This window comes from Schistocerca gregaria, chromosome 1 (assembly GCF_023897955.1).
Source record: "Schistocerca gregaria isolate iqSchGreg1 chromosome 1, iqSchGreg1.2, whole genome shotgun sequence".
NCBI classification, from domain to species: domain Eukaryota; kingdom Metazoa; phylum Arthropoda; class Insecta; order Orthoptera; family Acrididae; genus Schistocerca; species Schistocerca gregaria.
In genome coordinates this window covers 754607383-754628819 of record NC_064920.1, presented here as the reverse complement: position 1 = coordinate 754628819, position 21437 = coordinate 754607383, and the positions used below count along the sequence as shown (strand labels likewise).

Genomic DNA, 21437 nt, shown 5'->3' with positions numbered 1-21437 from the left:
TAGGAAAATATGCAGCAACTGTTAATTTTTATTTTGCCTCCTTATGACGCACCTTTAAAAATTATATGCATGTTCTAATATTTATATTAAGTTGCAGTAAAGTTTGAAAGTAACATTACAAGCATGCTTGCTCAAAGTAAAGAATGTATGTGCATCTGACAGATTTTTAATGTTGCTTTGACATAAGTGCTATCGGTTCTCATATTTTTCACACAGATTTTCTTTATACATTACTGTTTGACATGATTTGTATGTCTAAATTATTGTACAATAAGAAAGTCTTCCAGTTTATTCTGCCTCTTTATAGTATGTTCCGCATGCTTTATCACCACACCAACTTCATACAATATTTTGAATTATATCAGACTAGTAAATAAAGGGAAGTGAGATAAGCTTTTCAACACAAAACTTAAAAAGATCAACTGGTCTAAAATCACAAAAAAAGACTTCCAATAAAAACTACTTTAGAAGTAATATGTAGTTTATAACACTCACCACTTCATCAAGTTCCAAGCCAAATTTAAAACACAAATCACTAAACTGTTCATCAGCTGAAAAAAAAAGAAAATAAATAAATAATACACCAATAGGCTGTCTCTGCCACGCAACATATTACACAAGTTTTAGAACATATATCCCTTCAGCAATGACATTGTAACAGTGTTACAGTTATGTTTTGTGATCAAATGTGCAGAGTTCTTTTTTTTTAAATTAAGTATGTACAATAATGCATTAAGGGGCCAAATATGGTTGCCTTAGTTGCTGTGGCATCATGAACAAAGGCACAAAAGGGGCACACAGCCCCAGCAATGAGCAGAAAGCCTGTCATTGCAGGAAGAAACTAAGAAATGCTCATAATGTCATATTTGATGCTGGCAAAGGGGGGAAAGGTAGATACTAATCTAAAATTGTACATACAAAATGTAAATGATTTTCTCAACCAAGCAACAGTTAAGCATATTACAGAAACAATACACCATAAAACTAATCAAAGTGAGCACATCCCTTGGAGGGGGAAGGATTGGAGGGTACAACATATCGACCACTACTAATGACAACAGAACTGCTGTGGAGGCGCTGGTATACTGTTGACAGTGATAACTGCTTGTTAAAAGGTGAGTGGCCTGGGACAGCAGCAGACTTCAGAGGGATGCCACCCTTCCTCTCAGCATCCGGCAAAGAGCTCCAGCATGCTATCATCTGACAACACCAGTAGCAGAGTAGCAGCTGTTAGGTTGGGAAAGCCTATCGAAACATAAGAGATACCAGCCCATGGCATATAGGTTGTACAGGGAAAAGTCCCATCCATAAAGCTGTTAGCAATTTATTGAAACGTAATTTCTTGTTCAGGGGGATAGGACAGCAATTTCACAGAATTACTGGGACAAGATTTAATAGCAGCTAGTAACATATTGGTTCAGAACTGCTTTGTCATTTTAGGAGGATATAGACTTCAGAATTGGTTTCTCAAACTGCTGACTTTTATTCCATTGAAACATTCAATGTTGATGATCTGAATTTGAATGCATTGCTTGGGGCAGAAGATACAAGCAGGCCAAACACAACCTGACACTGCTACATAAAAAAAGCTAAATCCTCAAGTCGATGAAAAGTGAGGGGACATTAACTTTACCTGTTGTGCTCTTCAGTCCTGAGACTGGTTTGATGCAGCTCTCCATATTATTCTATCCTGTGCAAGCCTCTTCATCTCCCAGCACCTGCTGCAGCCTACATCCATCTGAATCTGCTTAGTGTATTCATCTCTTGGTCTCCCTCTATGATTTTTACCCTCCATGCTGCCCTCCAGTACTACATTGGTGATCCCTTGATGCCTCAGAACATGTCCTACCAACCGGTCCCTTCTTCTAGTCAAGTTGTGCCACAAACTCCTCTTCTCCCCAATTCTATTCAATACCTTCTCATTAGTTATGTGATCTACCCATCTAATCTTCAGCATTCTTCTGTAGCACCACATTTCAAAAGCTTCTATTCTCTTCTTGTCTAAACTATTTATCGTCCATGTTTCACTTCCATACATGGCTACACTCGATACAAATACTTTTAGAAACGGCTTCCTGGAACTTAAATCTATACTCAATGTTAAAAAATTTCTCTTCTTCAGAAACGCTTTTCTAGCCATTGCCAGTCTACATTTTATATCCTCTCTACTTCGACCATCATCAGTTATTTTGCTCCCCAAACACAAAAAATTCTTTACTACTTTAAGTTTCTCATTTCCTAATCTAATTCCCGCAGGATCACACGACTTAATTCGACTATATTCCATTATCCTCATTTTGCTTTTGTTGATGTTCATCTTATACCCTTCTTTCAAGACACTGTCCATTCCGTTCAACTGCTCTTCCAAGTACTTTCCTGTTTCGTTTCCTTTACTGCTTGCTCAATATACAGATTGAATAACATCGGGGAGAGGCTACAACCCTGTCTCACTCCCTTCCCAATCGCTGCTTCCCTTTCATGTCCCTCAACTCTTATAACTCCCATCTAGTTTCTGTACAAATTGTAAATAGCCTTTCGCTCCCTGTATTTTACCCCTGCCACTTTCAGAATTTGAAAGAGAGTATTCCAGTTAACATTGTCAAAAGCTTTCTCTAAGTCTACAAATGCTAGAAATGTAGATTTGCCTTTCCTTAATCTTTCTTCTAAGATAAGTCGTAGGGTCAGTATTGCCTCACGTGTTCCAACATTTCTACGGAATCCGAACTGATCTTACCCAAGGTCGGCTTCTATCATTTTTTCCATTCATCTGTAAAGAATTCGGGTTAGTATTTTGCAGGTGTGACTTATTAAACTGATAGTTCGGTAATTTTCACATCTGTCAACACCTGCTTTCTTTGGGATTGGAATTATTATATTCTTTTTGAAGTCTGAGGGAATTTCGCCTGTCTCATATATCTTGCTCACCAGGTGGTAGAGTTTTGTCAGGACTGGCTCTCCCAAGGTTGTCAGTAGTTCTAACGGAATGTTGTCTACTCCCAGGGCCTTGTTTCGACTTAGGTCTTTCAGTGCTCTATCAAACTCTTCACGCAGTATCATATCTCCCAATTCATCTTCATCTACCTCCTGAGCTCTCAATATTCATGCAAGTGGTTCTCTTTTCTCCAAAGGCAGTATCTATCTTACCCCTAGTGAGAAAGCCTCTACATCCTTACATTTGTCCTCTAGCCATCCCTGCTTAACCATTTTGCACTTCCTGTCGATCTCACTTTTGAGACGTTTGTATTCCTTTTTGCCTGCTTCATTTACTGCATTTTTGTATTTTCTCCTTTTGAATTCCTTTTTGCCTGCTTCATTTACTGCATTTTTGTATTTTCTCCTTTCATCAATTAAATTCAATATTTCTTCTGTTACCCAAGGATTTCTACTAGCCCTTGTCTTTTTACCTACTTGATCCTCTGCTGCCTTCACTATTTCATTCCTCAAAGCTACCCATTCTTCTTCTACTGTATTTCTTTCCCACATTCTTGTCAATTGTTCCCATATGCTCTCCCTGAAACTCTGTACAACCTCTGGTTCTTTTAGTTTATCCATGTCCCATCTCCTTAAATTCCCACCTTTTTGCAGTTTCTTCAGTTTTAGTCTGCAGTTCATAACCAATAGATTGTGGTAAGAGTCCACATCTGCCTCTGGAAATGTCTTACAATTTAAAACCTGCTTCCTAAATCTCTGTCTTACCACTGTATAATCTATCTGAAACCTTTTAGTATCTCCAGGGTTCTTCCATGTATATAACCTTCTTTTATGATTCTTGAACCAAGTGTTAGCTATGATTAAATTATGCTCTGTGCAAAATTCTACCAGGCAGCTTCCTCTTTCATTTCTTAGCCCTAATCCATATTCACCTACTACATTTCCTTCTCTTCCTTTTCCTACTGTTGAATTCCAGTCACCCATGACTATTAAATTTTCATCTCCCTTCACTACCTGAATAATTTCTTTTATCTCATCATACATTTCATCAATTTCTTCATCATCTGCAGAGATAGTTGGCATATAAACTTGTACTACTGTAGTAGGTGTGGGAATCGTGTTTATCTTGGCCACAATAATGCGTAGTAGCTTACCCACATTCCTATTTTTTTTATTCATTATTAAACCTACTCCTGCATTACCCCTATTTGATTTTGTATTTATAACCCTGTATTCACATGACCAAAAGTCTTGTTCCTCCTGCCACCGAACTTCACTAATTCCCACTATATCTAGCTTTAACCCATCCATTTCCCTTTCTAAATTTTCTAACCTACCTGCTTGATTGGGAAGGCATCTGACATTCCACACTCCCGTCCATAGAACGCCAGTTTTCTTTCTCCTGATAACGATGTCCTCTTGAGTAGCCCCCCCCCCCCCCCCCCCCCCCCGGAGATCCGAATGGGGGACTATTTTACCTCCGGAATATTTTACCCAAGAGGACGCCACCATCATTTAATCATAGAGTAAAGCTGCATGCTTGCTGTAGTTTCCCCTTGCTTTCAGCCGTTTGCAGTACCAAAACAGCAAGGCCGTTTTGGTTAGGGTTACAGGGCCAGATCAGTCAATCATCCAGACTGTTGCCCCTGCAACTACTGAAAAGACTGCTGCCCCTCTTCAGGAACCACATGTTTGTCTGGCCTCTCAACAGATACCCCTCCTTTGTGGTTGCACATACGGTATGGCTATCTGTATCGTTGAGGCACGCAAGCCTCCCCACCAATGGCAAGGTCCATGGTTCATGGGGGGTAACTTAACCTATAACTGCAATATTGTTCCATCACTTTAGCGATCCCTTTCTGTTGCAGCTTGTTCCTGGAGCCGTCCTTATGCTGCATCTTTTTCTTGGCTTAAAAGTATGTAAAATCCTGTAAATGCTATAAGTACTTTTGATTCTTAGTATTGTAAAAGCAGTACATTCCTGAGTAGTTTTGATTGTTACTGTGTAAGTGCAGCTTCACCACTTCTGTGGAGTCAGGATTGTTACTCTAGCATTACTATTCTGCAAATGCTGCACAGTGGTAGAATCTAGAGTGAAAATTGCTGTTTTGTACATAAGAAATTACATGTCAAAGGTTAACCACAATTTTTTTAAGCTATACTCCCAGCCAATGTTTTTGTTTTCAGATACGGCTGCCAAGAGTTGTGAAATAAGTGATGTAATGTACCAGAACAGGGAAATGAACAGAGGTTTAGATGTACCAAAAATTATGAGAAAAGAATCAAATCAATCTCAGAAGGTGATAGGATTCTTGTTGGCACAACACCAAGGCTTCAACACAAGTAAAAAAAACATACAAAATCTTAGTGGACAGAACGATGGAATCCTAGCTTAACTAACAGCATTATGAAGTCCAACCGCAATAATAGGAAGCTGGGAGAACCAACACTTTAGCAGAAAAAGAAACTCAATAAATATCTTTAAAACTGGACTTTTGTACTACCTTAACAAAAGAACTTTTCACAAACTTATCTTGCAGATATCAAGGTTTCTGAGAAAGATAAGATATTATTTTTAGTAATTAATTGCTATTAAACAACGAATATTTGTGTGCTCTTCACTTTGAAACACAACAGAAAAAATTACGTAATCGGTTATCTCTCAGTTCCAAGGTCAAGAAGGGAGGAATGAACAGGACACAATTGCACAATTACTCATGTACATATCAATCTGAACTAATACTGAAACTTCCTGACAGATTAAAACTGTGTGCTACACCAGGACTCAAATGCGGGACGTTTGCCTCTCACAGAAAACTGCTCTAGTGACTGAGGTATCCGAACACAACTCAAACTGCTCTCACTCCTCGTCTCCTACCTTCCAAAATTCAGAGAATTCTTCTGCATACCTTGCGGGACTAGCAATTCTGCAAAAATAAGTGCACACTCCTCTGCACAGTGAAACTTCATTCTGGAAACAATCCCCCAGGCTGTGGCTAAGTCATGTCTTCACAATATTCTTTCTTCTAGATGTGCTAGTCCCACAAGTTATGAAAGAGAACTTCTGTGAAGTTTGGAAGGTAGGAATGAGGTACTGGCAGAAATAAAGTTGTTAGGACAGAGCGTAAGTCTTCCTTGGGTAGCTCAGGCAGTAGGGCACTTGCCTGCAAAAGATGAAGATCCTATATTTGAGTCTCAGTCTGGCACACAGCTTTAAGCTGCCAGGAAGTTTCAAAACCGTATGCACCATACCGCAGAATAAAAATGTATGCTGGAGAACGAATATTACTGAGGAATTCAGAATCAGCTTGATGAAACAGAGGTAAGTATTTTGGAAAGAATCAGACTGCCTCTCAATTTCTGCCGAGTTGGGAATGAAGCACGGCCTGTATTTTATTAACTGAGGATGGCCGATGTTGGCCAAAATTGGTTAGATAGTTAATTTCGTGTTCTATGGATCATTTGTGTGATAATTTTTTGCTATATACAATAACAGAATTACTTCTGCAGAACAGGAGGAGTTATAAGGGAGGAACTTCTTCAATTTGTTTTCAAATTTTACTCTGCTGTCTATCAGACATTTTATATCACTGGATAAGTAATCAGAAGCTTTGGATGCAACACTGTACACACCTTCCCATGCTAAAAACAATATTCATATGGAGTAATGAATGTCATTTTTTCTTCTGGTATTGATTTTACGTGCAAATGTGGCTGAACTGAGTTGTTTTAGGAGTTCCAAAATGTACTTTTTCCCGTTTAAATTCTCATCAATATGCACACCTTAAAACTAATAAGTTTCCAACCTATTTATTATTTCCTCATTATGTGTTGCAGGTATCATTGGTGTAGAATCTCTAGATGTACAGAACTGAATATATTGAGCGTTTTTTAAATTTACAGTATGACGAGTTGCAGAAAGAGAGTCAATGACTGTTTACCATTTCTTCTGGTGCTGTATGTATGCTGGGACTGATTACAATACTACTATCACCAGCAAAAAGAAATAATTCTGTTTCTTGTACATTATATGAAACATCATTTCTGTACATGAGGAACAACATGGGGTCTAAGATTGAATGTTGGGGAACTCTTTACATGATTTCCTCCAACACAAAAGACTGCACTGGGTGGATTATTAAGTACAACATTCTGCATTCATTATGTTAGGTACTACACAGTCCACTGGTTGACGAAAGCATCATTTGCATAAAACCTCAATTTATCTCAGAGAATATTGTGATTCACATAGTCATAAGCCTTAGATAGGTTGCAGAACATACCGACTGATGTTATTTGGTAATTTAATGTTAGTAAAATTTGTTGAGTGAATGTGTAAATCACATTCTCAGTTGATCAACTCTTCTGAAATTCAAACTGTGATTTACTAATGATGCTATTGTTTTGCTCTTCCCCAGGGGACCTCAGCTAGAAGTACGCGGGTGGCGTCCGGGGGGGACCCGAGCTGAGTCTGACATTGCTTCCACTTACTTGTGTCAAGCTCCTTCTTTCTCCTTCCCTGTCGGCCCCCCTTGGCCAACTCTTGCTTTTTCGGCCCCAACGGCATTAGGTTTCGAGGCCCGAGGGTGTCTCTTCCAATTTTCTTATTCCTTCTTCTAACCCAACTCCTGAGGGGAGCCCGCCCCTTAAGAAAAGCCAGCAATCCTGTAAGCTGTGAGGGTAACACCACAGGTTGGATGGGAGGCCAGCGCCCTCTCTTTGTAAAAAATTAAACATGCTTTCAAGACTATAAGTAAGCCTCAAAACATTACCGACAGAAATAGACGACATCAATGGCAAAGAAACGGTATACAATCTGGAATGTGGAATGTAAGGAGTCTGTACAAGACAGGAGCTGCAATCAGTGTTGTCAAAGAAATTCAGAGGTGTGAACTAGACCTAGTTGCACTGCAAGAAATCCGGTGGGAGGATGCTGGCAGCATTGATGTTGAAAACTGTACTATTCTGTATGGAGCCTGTGAACGAGGTCACCTGTTGGGCACTGGTTTCTGCATCAGTAAGACTTTGGCCACTAATGCTTCAGAGTTTTTTTCAGTCAACCCAAGAATATCTGTTCTAACACTGGACGTAAAGCTTTTGTGAACTTTCATGCTCCCGCGGAGGAGAGCGAAAGTGAAGTGAAAAACGAGTTCTATGCACAGCTAGAGGCAGTGATGGATGCTATACCAAATGGGCACCTGAGGATCCGCCTTGGTGATACGAATGCCAAGGTTGGGAAAGAACAAATATTCCAAGACACAACAGGAAGGCACAGTCTGCACAACCTAAACAATGACAATGGGGTTAGGTTTATCAGCTTCACTACATCATTAGGGTTGTTCATCTTCAGCACAAACTTCCAGTGGAAAAACATACATAAAGGAACCTGGGTGTCACCAAATGGAGAACTATAAATCAAATAGACCATGTTGCCATTGATCTCAGAGCCAAGAGATGGGTGTTAGATGTTAAGACAGCGCGGGGTGCCAAAGGTGGGAGTGATCATTTCCTGGTCAGAGGCCTGTTAAACATACAGTGTAAAGGAAGAATGGGACCTAAGTTAAAAAGAGTGGAAAGGTACCATGTAGAGAAACTTAAAGATGAAGCAATGAAGACCAGATACCAGTCGCAACTTAGTAACCACTTTGAAGCACTCAGTGAAATGGACGCGAATCAGGACTTTGAACTAATGTTGGGAAACATACAGAGCTCAGTTAGGAATACAGTAAAGGAAACACTAATGAGAAACACAGTGGGCAAGAAGATCAGGTTTGGAAAGGAATGTGCAGATGCCCTGGAAAGGAGGACGGAAGCCAGGAGCAAGCGGCTGAAGGGAACAAATCTGGCACAGGGCAAAGCACAATTTTAGGAGCTCCGAAAGACTACACAAGCAACTCTGAGAAAAGCAAAGAGGAAATACATAAGGGTTATCATAACTGAAGCAGAAACAGACTTCAGAGGACAAAAGACTAGGTAAATGTTTCTGAAGGTGCAGTACCTCTGCAAAGGTCACCATGCCAAGCAGAAATTTGTCAAAGATTCCCATGATAAGATCCTGACGAATGATAGGGACATAGCTGAGAGATGGAAAGAGTACTTTTGACAGCTGCTAAATTATGATGAACCCAAACTGCAGTTTTATTTCCAGTACCCAATTACAGCTGATGCAGACTATCCCCCACCTACCCTGGATGAGATAAAAACCAGAATCAAACACCTTAAGCAGAATAAGAGTCCAGGTGAAAATGGAATACAGGCTGAAATGATCCTGGCAGGACGAGAGAAACTTGCAGAAAAAATACACCAACTGATAAAGGCAATATGTACCAAAGAAGAACTACCAGGAGAATGGAAAACAGCTCTGATTTGTCCAATACATAAGAAGGGCGACAAACTGAAATGTGACAACTATCAAGGAATCACCCTGATTAACGTCTCCTATAAGATCCTGTCTAATTGCCTCACACATAGAATTCAGCCAGTGGCAGAATCGGTGATTGGGAAGTACCAGGGAGGTTTCCGGACAGGACGGTCAACATTAAATCACATCTTCAGTCTCAAGCAGCTCACTGAGAAACTGGGTGAATATGGTAAAATTTGCATATTTTATTCGTTGATTTTAAGAAGGCCTATGACTGCATACATCGCAAGAGCCTGCTCAACTGTTTAAGGAGTAGTAGCCCATGGACTGCCTGAGCGAGGCACGTGAGACAGTTCCTATATCTCCGTACCTCCCATGTCCAAACAACATCGCTTTGGTTCACTCCGAGACACCTGGACAATTCCCTTGTTGAGAGCCCTTCCTGCCACAAAGTAACAGTGCGGACACAATCATACCCAGATATTGACCATCTATGCATGGTTGAACTACAGACAATACGAGCTGTGTGCCTCCTTCCTGGTGGAATGACTGGAACTTATCAGCTGTTGGACCACCTCCATCTAATAAAATGCTGCCCATGCATGGTTGTTTAAATCTTTGGGTGGGTTTAGTGACATCTCTGAACAGTCAAAGGGACTGTGTCTGTGATACAATATTCACAGTCAACGTTTATCTTCAGGAGTTCTGGGAACCAGGGTGATGCAAAACTTCTTTTGATGTGTGTATGGCATAATGTAAAACTTAATTATTTCTGCTTAAAATAAGAACTCAAAACTCACTTAACTGCAATATCTGTTAACTTATTCACAATAAAATGTAACTCTCAATCACTATGTATCACAAGTATTATTTAATATTAGACAATGTTTACTGTCAACAGAATATGGCCTACTCTATGTTATGCCATTTTATGTTAAAATTTGAACATAATTTATATGATTTTGTGTTATAATTCAAATATTATTTCATTAGAAATTAATGTGCTTGTGCTGGGTGGTTACATTATTCTCAGAGGTAAGTATTATTGTGGCTTATTAAGAAGTGCAGAAACAGTACTTGAAAGTTGAGGAAAATTGTGTGGTGCAACCAAAACATCTGAAATTGTTTTCAAACTTGAAATACATCAGAAGATATTATGGACAACATATGACAAAGAAACATAGTATATAATGAATGGAACACTTGGAAGGTATGTGACCTTTGGATTAGAATATGGATAATTGGAAAACAACTACATGCAAGGCCATCAAATGTGGGTGAGTTTAAAATTATGGATTCATCACTACAAGATTTCTAGTTTAACACTATCTGGACCAATTATGCTCTATGAGCTTATCAGTATTTTCTTACATCACTGCTGGTCATTTTATTATATTTCGATAAATGAAAATAGTTCTTTGTCCTACTTCATTTAGATTCTGTACTGGAAACAGGTTGTTAGTTTTCATGGGGTGTCAAGTGAAATTTGTGATTGGATTTAGGGCTTTTTGTTAGGGAGGATGCAACATCTTATCTTGGATGGAGCGTAATTGTCACATGTAGAAGTAACTTCGGGTGTGCCCAACGGAAGTGCGCTGGCACAACAGATCTGTTTCTGAACAATGTTGGGAGGGTAATTTTGGTCTGTGGAGACCTCAGTGCGACCCTTGGCTTATTTGGAGACAACTACTTATCAGTACAGACATGACAACCAGAGGTGGCTAGGCTCTGTGGAAGGGACTTCTTGGTATGGAATGGGTGGCAGCTATCAAAGTGGGAATACTGCTGGTTGTTGGATGGTTTTGATTTTGACAGAGGAACTGATGCTGCCACCCTTGAGGTTTAGGTCAACCTCAAGGAAGATGTCTAGCTGGTTTGATGAGGACCAGGTTAAGCGAACTCGGCAGGAAAATGAATATGGTGTCATCACCCTCAGTTCAAATCACAAAGATGTCATCAATAAATCAAACCAGGTGAGGGGTTTGGGACTCTGGGTGCTCTACATGGCCCATGAAAGGGTTGGCATAGGATGGCGCCATGTGGGTGCCCATTGCTGTATTACGAGTTCCTCCACCAAACCTCTCCCACATATGCTCATAGCCAACAAGTCCTGCTACACAGACCAACTAAATTTACCATCAAAACTCACTCCCACTGCTATACAAAACCCAGAACCTATATAGACCCAAAATACAGTCATAAACCTGTTCTCAAAAAGCCTCAGTCCCACAGAAGTATCACAGGACTTATCTTTCACCCCACTCCCAAATCCAATCATGCTGGACTTATTAAAGACCTTCTCTCCTTCTCCAGGTCTCTACAGTGAAAACACTTTTTCACCACAGACCTGACCAAGCACCATAATAAAACCAATGCTGAACCCTGACTGACTGTTCACTCCTCCAACCAACCATGATCCATTCACACTGCCCTCAAATTACCCCCTTTAACATTCCAGAATATCCTAACCTCAAAGCTTGCCTCATAATCATTCCCCAAATCCTTCTATGTGGAAACTAACTTTACACCTGCAGAAAAAAAACATAATTCACAACCTAAAAATTGATCCCGACATTATAATCCTACCTCCCAACAAAGATTCTGCAACTGTGGTTATGAACTGCAGGGATTACCTGGCAGAGATATGTCCACCTACAAACCCTACCACACTGCCCCATTCCAGAAATCCAGCAGACTCACCAGACCCTCTTGAAATCCTTAAGTCATCCCAGAACCCCCCCCCCTCTCCCCCCCCCCCACTCCCTCCACCCTCCATACTCCTACTTTCCAAGTGCTTCGCAATGTCCATACAGCCATACAGCCAACTACCCAAGAGACCTCATTGTGGCCAGTTGCTGTGTCCCCACAAAGAGAATCTCTGCTCTTGTGGACCAACATCCTCAGCCTATGAATTGTAACCTACCCTCCTTTATACAAGATACCAATCATTTTATTCACCAACTCTCTACAGCTCCTGTTCCTTTACCACATGCCACTCTGCCCATCACTGTCAATGCTACCTTCCTCTACACTAACATCCCCAACGGCAGTGGCATTGCTGCTATTTTACACAACCTTTCCTAAAGACCAACTAACTAAAAACATAGAACCTCCTTTTTGGTGACCTACAAACAAATCCATGATACAGCTATGAGCACCTGTATGGCAACATCCTATACCAACCTATTCATGGGCTATCAGAGAAATGCTCCCTAATCACCCAAAATCCCAAATGGCTCACATGGTTCAGACCCACCAATGACATTTTTGTGATCTGGACTAACAGTGAGGACACCCTGTCCACTTCCTGTAGAACCTGAACACCTTCTCCCCAGTTCGCTTAACCTGATGCTCTTCAAACGAACATCCTACCTTCCTCAACGTTGACCCAAACCTCAAGGATGGCTACATCAGTGCTTCCATCCACACCAAAAATATGAACCACAACCTATACCTCCACTTTGACAACTGGCACCCATTCCATACCAAAAAGTCCCTTCCATACAGCCTAGCCATTTGTGATCATCGCATCTGTAGTGACCAACAGTTTGTCTCCAAATATGCCAATGGTCTCACTGAGGCCTCTACAGACCAAAATTACCCTCCCAACCTTGTTTAGAAACAGATCTCCCATGCCTTGTCTCTCCAGTAACCTTACCACTTTCCAAATTCCCACTTCCTGGCCACAGGGGAGCATTTACTTCATATATCAGTACCACATACAACTAGAGCCTGAATTACAGTCTATGCCATGATTTCTACTATATCTTGTCTTTCCTTGAAATGAGGAATATCCTACCCACTATTGTCACAATCCCTACCACAATAGTATTCCACCACCCACCAAACCTAGGCAATATACTTATCCACCCCGACACCATGCCTGTTCCCAACCCCTTGACTCATGACTCATATCCTTGCAATATACCTAGATGCAAGGCCTGTGCCAAACATACTTCCACTATCATCTACTCCATTTCAGTCACAGGCATCTCCTATCCCATTCAAGGCAGGGCTTCCTGTGAAAGCTGCCACGTGGTCAACACACTAAGCTGCAACCACTGTACTGTATTCTATGTAGTCATGTCTATCAACAAGCTGTCTGTTTGCATTTTAAGACCACTGCCAAACATTGACCAGAAGACAGCTGGACCACCCAGTTGCTGAACATGCTGCCCAACAGATGCACTTCCTTCCATGACTGCTTCATAGCCTGTGCCATCTGGATCATCTACCAATGCCACCATTTCTGAATAGTGCATATGGGAACCCTCCGTACACGTTACCCATCGTTCCCATAATCCCTGGATTCAGCAGTCACTAGCCCCCATCCTCCAATTCCTTTTCCACTCCCCTCTCCCCCCCCCCCCCCTTCCCTTCCCTTCCCAGCACAGCCACCTGGCTGCACTTTCCAGTCCAGTCCAGTCCAGTCCAGTCCAGTCCTGTCCAGTCCTGTCCCCACCATTTCCCTGCACATCGTCACAGGCAGCACATCTTCTCCCACCCTTCCCCTAATATCCCCCACCCCCCACATACCCCTGACTGCTGCTCTTGTCAGATGGTCAGATGCAGTCAAAGTTGGGCCACAACGGCCACAGACAACAGCCATATGTATGAATTGTGCTTGTGTGTTCTATTTCTGAAGGAGGACATTTTGTCCAAAAGCTTAAATGTTTAGCGATCTTTTCATAGTGCCTGCCTGTGATCAACACCTCATTTTGTTCTGAGAAGCAATCTGCCCTTTTCATAATATTTTTGTTATTCTATCTTGGAATTTCCATTGTTTGGTTACAGAGTACACATACATTTATGTGCATTGCTATACGGTCTAGGCCAGTTTCATTTTTCTGACACTGCAGTTACATCAAGGATTTTCACCACCACCGTAGATAGAAAAAATAAAAACAAAAATGTGCCACGTCACAAATGAAAGAAGAAAATTTAATTTACTCCTGTTTCAAAAGCTGCTATTACAATAGAACAATATTAAAAAAGGAAATTAGCAGGTACATTATAAAACAACTACATTTTGGGTTTGTTTTTTGTAGTTGAGCCTTTTGTGGTACAACTTTTCTTCAGTCAACCACTTTCATTTCTGATGATATTAATGTGACTGCATTCCTGCAATCCATGAACATAAACCAGCTGCACTTTTTTTCCAAAGGAATGTCTGGATGGAATTTCAATATTTTCCATTCCACAATGTGGAGCCCACAGCAAGGGGTGAATGACACATGTGATTAAGGACAATTCAGATAAAACAATGTTCATACATCAGCAAGTATTTGAGCACACTGATAACATTGGTGCTTGGAAAGAAAAGAAAAAAGAAGGTCTCTTGGCCAAATCAGCAGGGCAACAAACAAAACATGTACACTTACTATAGGATGTTTGGAACCTATGCCATTTGTAAAACTTTACAAGATCACAGGCATAGCACCACCAGATATTTGTAATGAAGTAGCTGCTAATGTGGAAAGAACAATCAGGTTTATCAACAAAACCATCCATTACACAGACACATACCAGTAGCCTGAAATCTGAGATCCATAAAAAGTTACATCAAGACAAATTCAGTATTGCAAACGGCAGCTACAACAAGGGATAAAAATGTGCATTTCTTGATTCCAGAATAAGTGAACCTGACCACCTCCTTAGAAGACCATCCCACCTGGATGTGAACAGAGCTGGATCATGTGGAGGCCACTCAACTGGCTTCAGTCTGGAATTGGATGAGCCAGGACTAGCCTCAAGAAACGGTACTTCTCTGTGGATACCACCAAAAGTGACTATGGAGACAAACACACCATGGAACACGTATTGGTCTGTCAGCTATTCCCTGTGTCTTGCACAGAAGATGATGACCTGCTCGTGACTCCAAGTATAATTGATGTGTGGTTCTTTTTTTCCATTTCTTTTTTTCATAGTGGGTACCAAGGCAATGAATTTATTAAAAGACTGTGACATTTTGCACTTTTGCTCTATTAATTTTATTTAGTCACAACTAGTTTCAGCCTTCTACACCATTCTCAAGTGATTGTGTGGTTCTGTAAAACTGATGTTGCGAGATTTTGGGTAACAATAGTGCAGCTTAGTAATTATTTCTCTCTTTTGTTTTTAATCATAATTATGATATATTGGATTTGCTTTTGATTCAAATAAATAAATATTTCAAATACAAACAAAATTATAACAAAGGTCTATTAGTCACAGACACATACTGGATTGACCAGCCAATTTGTGCACACTAAAATATCTCTTTATTTTGGTACACATTCCAGTAGTGAGTGACTAGTTGGTTCTCTAGTGCAAGTAGTAACTAAATAATATAAAATAATATAAGAAGGTAGTTGTTAGTGTATTAACACAGTTTTGTGTATGTGTGTGTGTGTGTGGGGGGGGGGGGGGGGGGGTGTCACGGGAGGGACATGTGTTTGTGCAAGCAAGAGAGAAAGATTGGTGAGATGTGGTAGGTGTCATTAGCAAACACAACAATGCCATCTTTGGCACTATCAACACCCACCTCATTCATTTTGTGAAGATTTTATCCCCATATAATAGGTAGATTAGTATCTTTAAATTGTTCCTCCCAAAGACACATGTATAATGGTCTTCCATGAGCAAAGAGCTTCAATGCTCCCACCCACACTCTGAATCCATTTACATTCTACTGCATAATGAAAGCTGTCTAGATGGTGAGTCTAAGGTGTTGGAAGAAAGTGCTTTCAACACTTAATGATTCCATGTTATGTACATCAAGTTCCATTTTGTAGCTGCATCTGTCTACTGTAGATTCCTGCTAGCTTGTTCTCACCCTTTTTATGTTTACATTTCCTGGCCAACACTTTCTTTTATTAGAGAGAGGAGGTACAAGTTAACATAGCAATACTTGAGCTGGCATAAGGTGGTGATTCCACACCAGACACTTTTTATACTTAATGTTAACTTTTGTTTTAATTATGGTGGTTTCTAAATTCCTTGCTGGCAAGTGTGGAATTTCTGTTGTAGGTCATACAGGTAGTATTTACAGCAATATCAATTTCTGTCTATGCGACACTATATGCATTTGCGGCGATTTACTTGAGTGTCAAGGTAAATGATGTAGGTTATACTACAGACTTAACTGCTTTAAATGCCTTCCATGCTTTAACATGATGTATTTGTTCAATGATTTTCAATCCTTAATTTTTTTGCTTCTAAGCAAACGCAAGACAGTTCTTGCTCCACAATGAGCAACTATCAGAGAAATTAACACAAAACACACAGGGTGTTCCCAGCTAATGTGCAACTGATTCACATCTTCCACATGTTTCTTTGTTTCCATATTCAATTGCTGTGTGTCGGGACTTCTGATAATTGCAACAATGTGTGGGATCTGAGACAGAGGGTTATAACTTTGATAGGTAAACCCTCCTTTATGGTATTCTGCCAATGTTGAACAATCAAAGTTAAGAGTAAAAGCTGCTGTCTTTCCTACTATTTCTTTATTTGAGCCATTAAATGCATGTGTGCATATGGTACTACTACTACCTACCCACTCTTCCTACCCAGTCCTCCTCCTCCTCCTCTGCCACTGGGGTGTGCGTAAATTCTTTGCACACTGCAATACCTTTGCTGAAATTTAGAATACTATACATTTCTACAACAACTGTATATTCCCATAGAACATTCTTTATAAGGGCGGCGGTAGACTGTAGAGAAGAATGTACAAATACTCTACAGGGTGTTACAAAAAGGTACGGCCAAACTTCCAAGAAATATTTCTCACACGCAAATAAAGAAAAGATGTTATGTGGACATGTGTCCGGAAACCCTTACTTTCCATGTTAGAGCTCAATGGAGCACGTTATCATGATTTCATACGGGATACTCTACCTGCGCTGCTAGAACATGTGCCTTTACAAGTACGACACAACATGTGGTTCATGCACGATGGAGCGCTTGCACATTTCAGTCGAAGTGTTCGTATGCTTCTCAACAACAGATTCGGTGACCGATGGATTGGTAGAGGCGGACCAATTCCATTGCCTCCACGCTCTCCTGACCTCAGCCCTCTTGACTTTCATTTATGGGGGCATTTGAAAGCTCTTGTCTACGCAACCCCGGGTACCAAATGTAGAGACTCTTCATGCTCATATTGTGGACGGCTGTGATACAATATGCCATTCTCCAGGGCTGCATCAGCGCATCAGGTATTCCATGCGACAGAGGGTGGATGCATGTATCCTCGCTAACGGAGGACATTTTGAACATTTCCTGTAACAAAGTGTTTGAAGTCAAGCTGGTACATTCTGTTGCTGTGTGTTTCCATTCCATGATTAATGTGATTTGAAGAAAAGTAATAAAATGAGCTCTAACATGGAAAGTAAGTGTTTCCGGACACATGTCCACATAACATATTTTCTTTCTTTGTGTGTGAGGAATGCTTCCTGAAACTTTGGGCGTACCTTTTTTGTAACACCCTGTATTTCAGGGCACATTATTAAAATGGCTTCCTTTCCTTGAGTCAAAGTAATGCGTAGCATCAGTCTAATTTCTGCTAAAAGCAGCAAGGTGAGCTCTTTTGATCACAGGCTGTGGGGGTGCATCATACTTGTAATGAATGGGTCTGTGCAGTGAATGCCACAGTACATAATTAAAATTCCTCTCCTCACAACCAAAGACTGGCAATCACAAGTACAACGCTCCAACAATTAACAAGGAGATTCAAGCAATGGAACAGCCAGCCACACTCTGGCCATGATTAGCCATATCCCACAATGCCATATAACAACTTACAATTCTATAAGCTGATTTTCATGTTAATTCAACACAGTCTTCAGAAATAGACACAAGGTGTAACAGTGGTTGCAGACATTTGCAATAAGCTGGGCAGCAGGATTTTCAAACTTCAAAGGGATGGATTACTAGCTTCAAGCAAGTAATTGCCACAGGAATCTGACTTCCAGTCTCCACCAGGAAAAAAAAATAATGTGGAAGCAGTTTAGTGAAGTTGGGAATACTTTCTGCATATGTTGATAGTGAGAGGAAAAAGATGAACTGGCAAAAAGACTGGAGATGAAATAACAACAATAATAATGAAACAATTCTGCCCAAATGCATGAATAATCCTGATTTGACACTCCGAGACAGGAGAAAGTGGTAGGCACCATGCTTTTATAAGCTGATGGGCAGAGAGCAAGGAGACATTTTGAGACCTTCTTGGACAACATTGTGATTCCTTTTGAGACCCACTGGAACATTCTGTCTGAAACTCTGCTGGTGCCAACTGATGTGATCTGAAAACAATGAAGACACATGACTTGCAGATAAGAACGACTCAGTGAAAAACTTGAGAATCTCCCGATGTATAAAATTTTCAAATAACTTAGGAGACTGCATTTGTGCCTTTAAAATGACTGGATGTGCACATGTCGAAATATCAGCAATTGCTGAAGACGTCACCCATCTGCATTCCAGTATATTAATTGAATAAGTTTCAATCCGTTCAGTAGTAGAAGTATCTTACAGAGCAAATATCTGTCACACAGGAAAGCACAGATGGTGACATGTACACCAGGAAAGTGGTGAGATGTCATCAAACTTGCAGTCCATGTGCCATGGTACAAAACTCCATCTGAGCTGTCCCTACTGTAGAATTGCCCACATGAAGGAATTCTCAGTAGCAGTCTCATTAAACTAGAATTAATTATTAATCATATTCTTTTTGCTTAATGGACAAGGCATGACTGGCCAATGGTGACCTACATCAGCAATTTAAAAAAAAGTGCAATGAACAAAATAGACATTCTGTTCCTTTTTTAGGTTTTTAAAAGTTTACTATAATTTTTAATTTATTTACTGCAATGTATAAGTTCACTCGAATAAATAAATAAAAAATATTATGTTTTCATTATATGTGTAAATGCCTTTTTCACCCTCTTTCTTAATTATTTTATGCTGTATTGAATTTTATTTGTCACAAAGAAGTTAGAGTCACACAATATTGTTGGCTCGGAGATGATGAGAAGTTGTTGTTTGTCACTTATCACTTCTTTCACCTTTATCGATGTCTGTTCAAGTGAAAAATGCTGACCGGCCCTGTGGTTCGGAATTGGAAAATGTTTTCTTCCCCATACATGAAAGTATGAAAGTTGTGTTTAAAAGTATCAGATGAATGCAAATGACAGTAATGAATGTGTATCAGATGAGTGTACATGACAGTAATGGATGTATGTATATATATAGTGTAGAGTCAAGTTTGTGTTGTTATTGATAAGAGAAGGGGTAGGGTGAAACCTAGTGCCAGCACAGTCTACTCCTCTAGGCCAGAAACAAGTGGGGCTCCAAGATTAACATATCCATCCCAAAGATAGACCACCATCAAGAGTGTCAAGCACTTTATTGTACACTGCAGAGATGTATGGACTTCAATGCAAGATACTGGAACAAAACCTGCTGATCAAGAATCTTACATCACTACTTCTCCTCACTTTGATGGCCAAATACAAGGTGAAACTTCTTGCCACCACCTGGATTTGAGCCGATTACTACTCATCAAGGGCTATTGAACAGGCCTACACCAGTAATATTGAGTGCAGAAATGCATATCTATCCTAGATGAGGTATCATTGGGACTTCAGCTGGTATAGCTGATCTGATGGTTCTATCACCATCTGGGCAATAACTTCTGGAGTGCAAAATAGAAAGTTGTACAGCAGTGAGCAGACAATCATACTCTCCCAGAAATCATCCTTACTGGTTAGCATGCTTTTGTTGAGGAAGTGGGACGTTTTATACACCACATCCATTGATGTTTTGGTCTCTTTAATCTTCTTTGATTTACGAAAAACTGACTCAGTAGTAATAGTGGCAGACTATGGCTCCAGTTATTAATATGGTTTTGGCCTCTTCAGTCTTACTGGATTTAGCCTCAGCTACTAATGCAGCTTAATATGTTCTTTAATCTTAACGATCATCATGCATCAAGTATACCTGTAAACCGACTCATTCCACATCATTTAATTAAAAGAAACAAATGATTATGGAACATGTAATTCAGTAAGTAAATAACTAACAAAGTAATGAACTAACTAATCAACCAAAGGTCTTGTGTTCAGTCGTCAGTCACACCCAAGATATTTACTTTGTCACTTATCACTTCTTTTACCTTTATTGATGTCTGTTCAAGTGAAAAATGCTGACTGGCTCTGTGGTTCGGAATCCATGTTAAGCAGTAGGCCCCCCTATAACTGGTTAGGTAAGTCAGTCCACAGGTGAGAGGAAAGTTAAGGCACACCACCTCCAACAGAACCATGCTTACTAAAGGCCAATCATGATGGCAGCTTTAGCCTTTCTCTTTACTCAAAACATTGCAGATTTACTGTTTCTGAGTCTTCACAGCAACACTCTCCTGCTACTCAGTGTTCACTGGCAATTGCTGTTTCACCACAGAACTGGCTGTCTCCTAAAATAAGCCCCTGATTTCAGGATGGCTGCATCAGTAGCTTTGTGGAAGATCTATGTCACACAGTAAACCCACTCTAAATACTGCCATGATGTTCATCACAGGCAGCTGGCTGTACAGCATCCAGTTAGTTTCCCCGAATACCTATTTTTGCTGCTGTCACTGCTCTCCGAGTTAGATAATGACCCTTGTTTTGGGTGAATAAGAATAAGGAACTGGTCACTAGACTTTAAGTCAATATCACTTCTCATAAGCAGCATCTGCAAAGGTAGGTTGTGAAGTCCCTATGATGGAGAATGATCCCCATGCAGTAATGAAATGTCTCATTTTACCAGCAGTTAGAAGACAAGTCTTCCAACAGAAGCAGGTTTTCTAAAACTTGACTCCGGGTGAGGGCGGTGGAAGAGCCTCAAAGCGCATTGAGTTCTAACATATCTAAATATGAGACATTGTTGGAGAAGTTCTTGAATGAAGTCTGTGTGCACTTCACTATCAATATGATAGGGCAAGTAAACACAGCATACTGTTATTATATGTAAAATATGTAGTGATACAGCCATAGCTTGTAGTCAAGTGCTAAGTGTGGTGAGATTCACATGAAGATAACAATACTCTACGATTTGCCTTTTCACTATTGAGGTCATTATTCCTATAAACCTCATATACGCTAACAAACAAGGAATCTGAAGGCTCGAAGTG

The 21437-nt window shown here is 40.3% G+C and overlaps 1 protein-coding gene and 1 long non-coding RNA gene across 2 annotated transcripts in view; one reads left to right on the top strand and one right to left on the bottom strand.

The window, feature by feature from the left end:
* The window catches only part of LOC126267776 (phenylalanine--tRNA ligase beta subunit), a 125058-nt gene that overhangs the window by 89476 nt on the left and 14145 nt on the right, over window positions 1-21437 (bottom strand). Inside the window, exon 2 of the mRNA XM_049973084.1 lies at window positions 496-551. Coding sequence (XP_049829041.1) covers window positions 496-551 — 56 coding nt within the window. The remainder of the gene's footprint in view (window positions 1-495; window positions 552-21437) is intronic.
* The window catches only part of LOC126267786 (uncharacterized), a 37317-nt gene that overhangs the window by 3852 nt on the left and 12028 nt on the right, over window positions 1-21437 (top strand). The gene's annotated exons all lie outside the window — the stretch shown is intronic.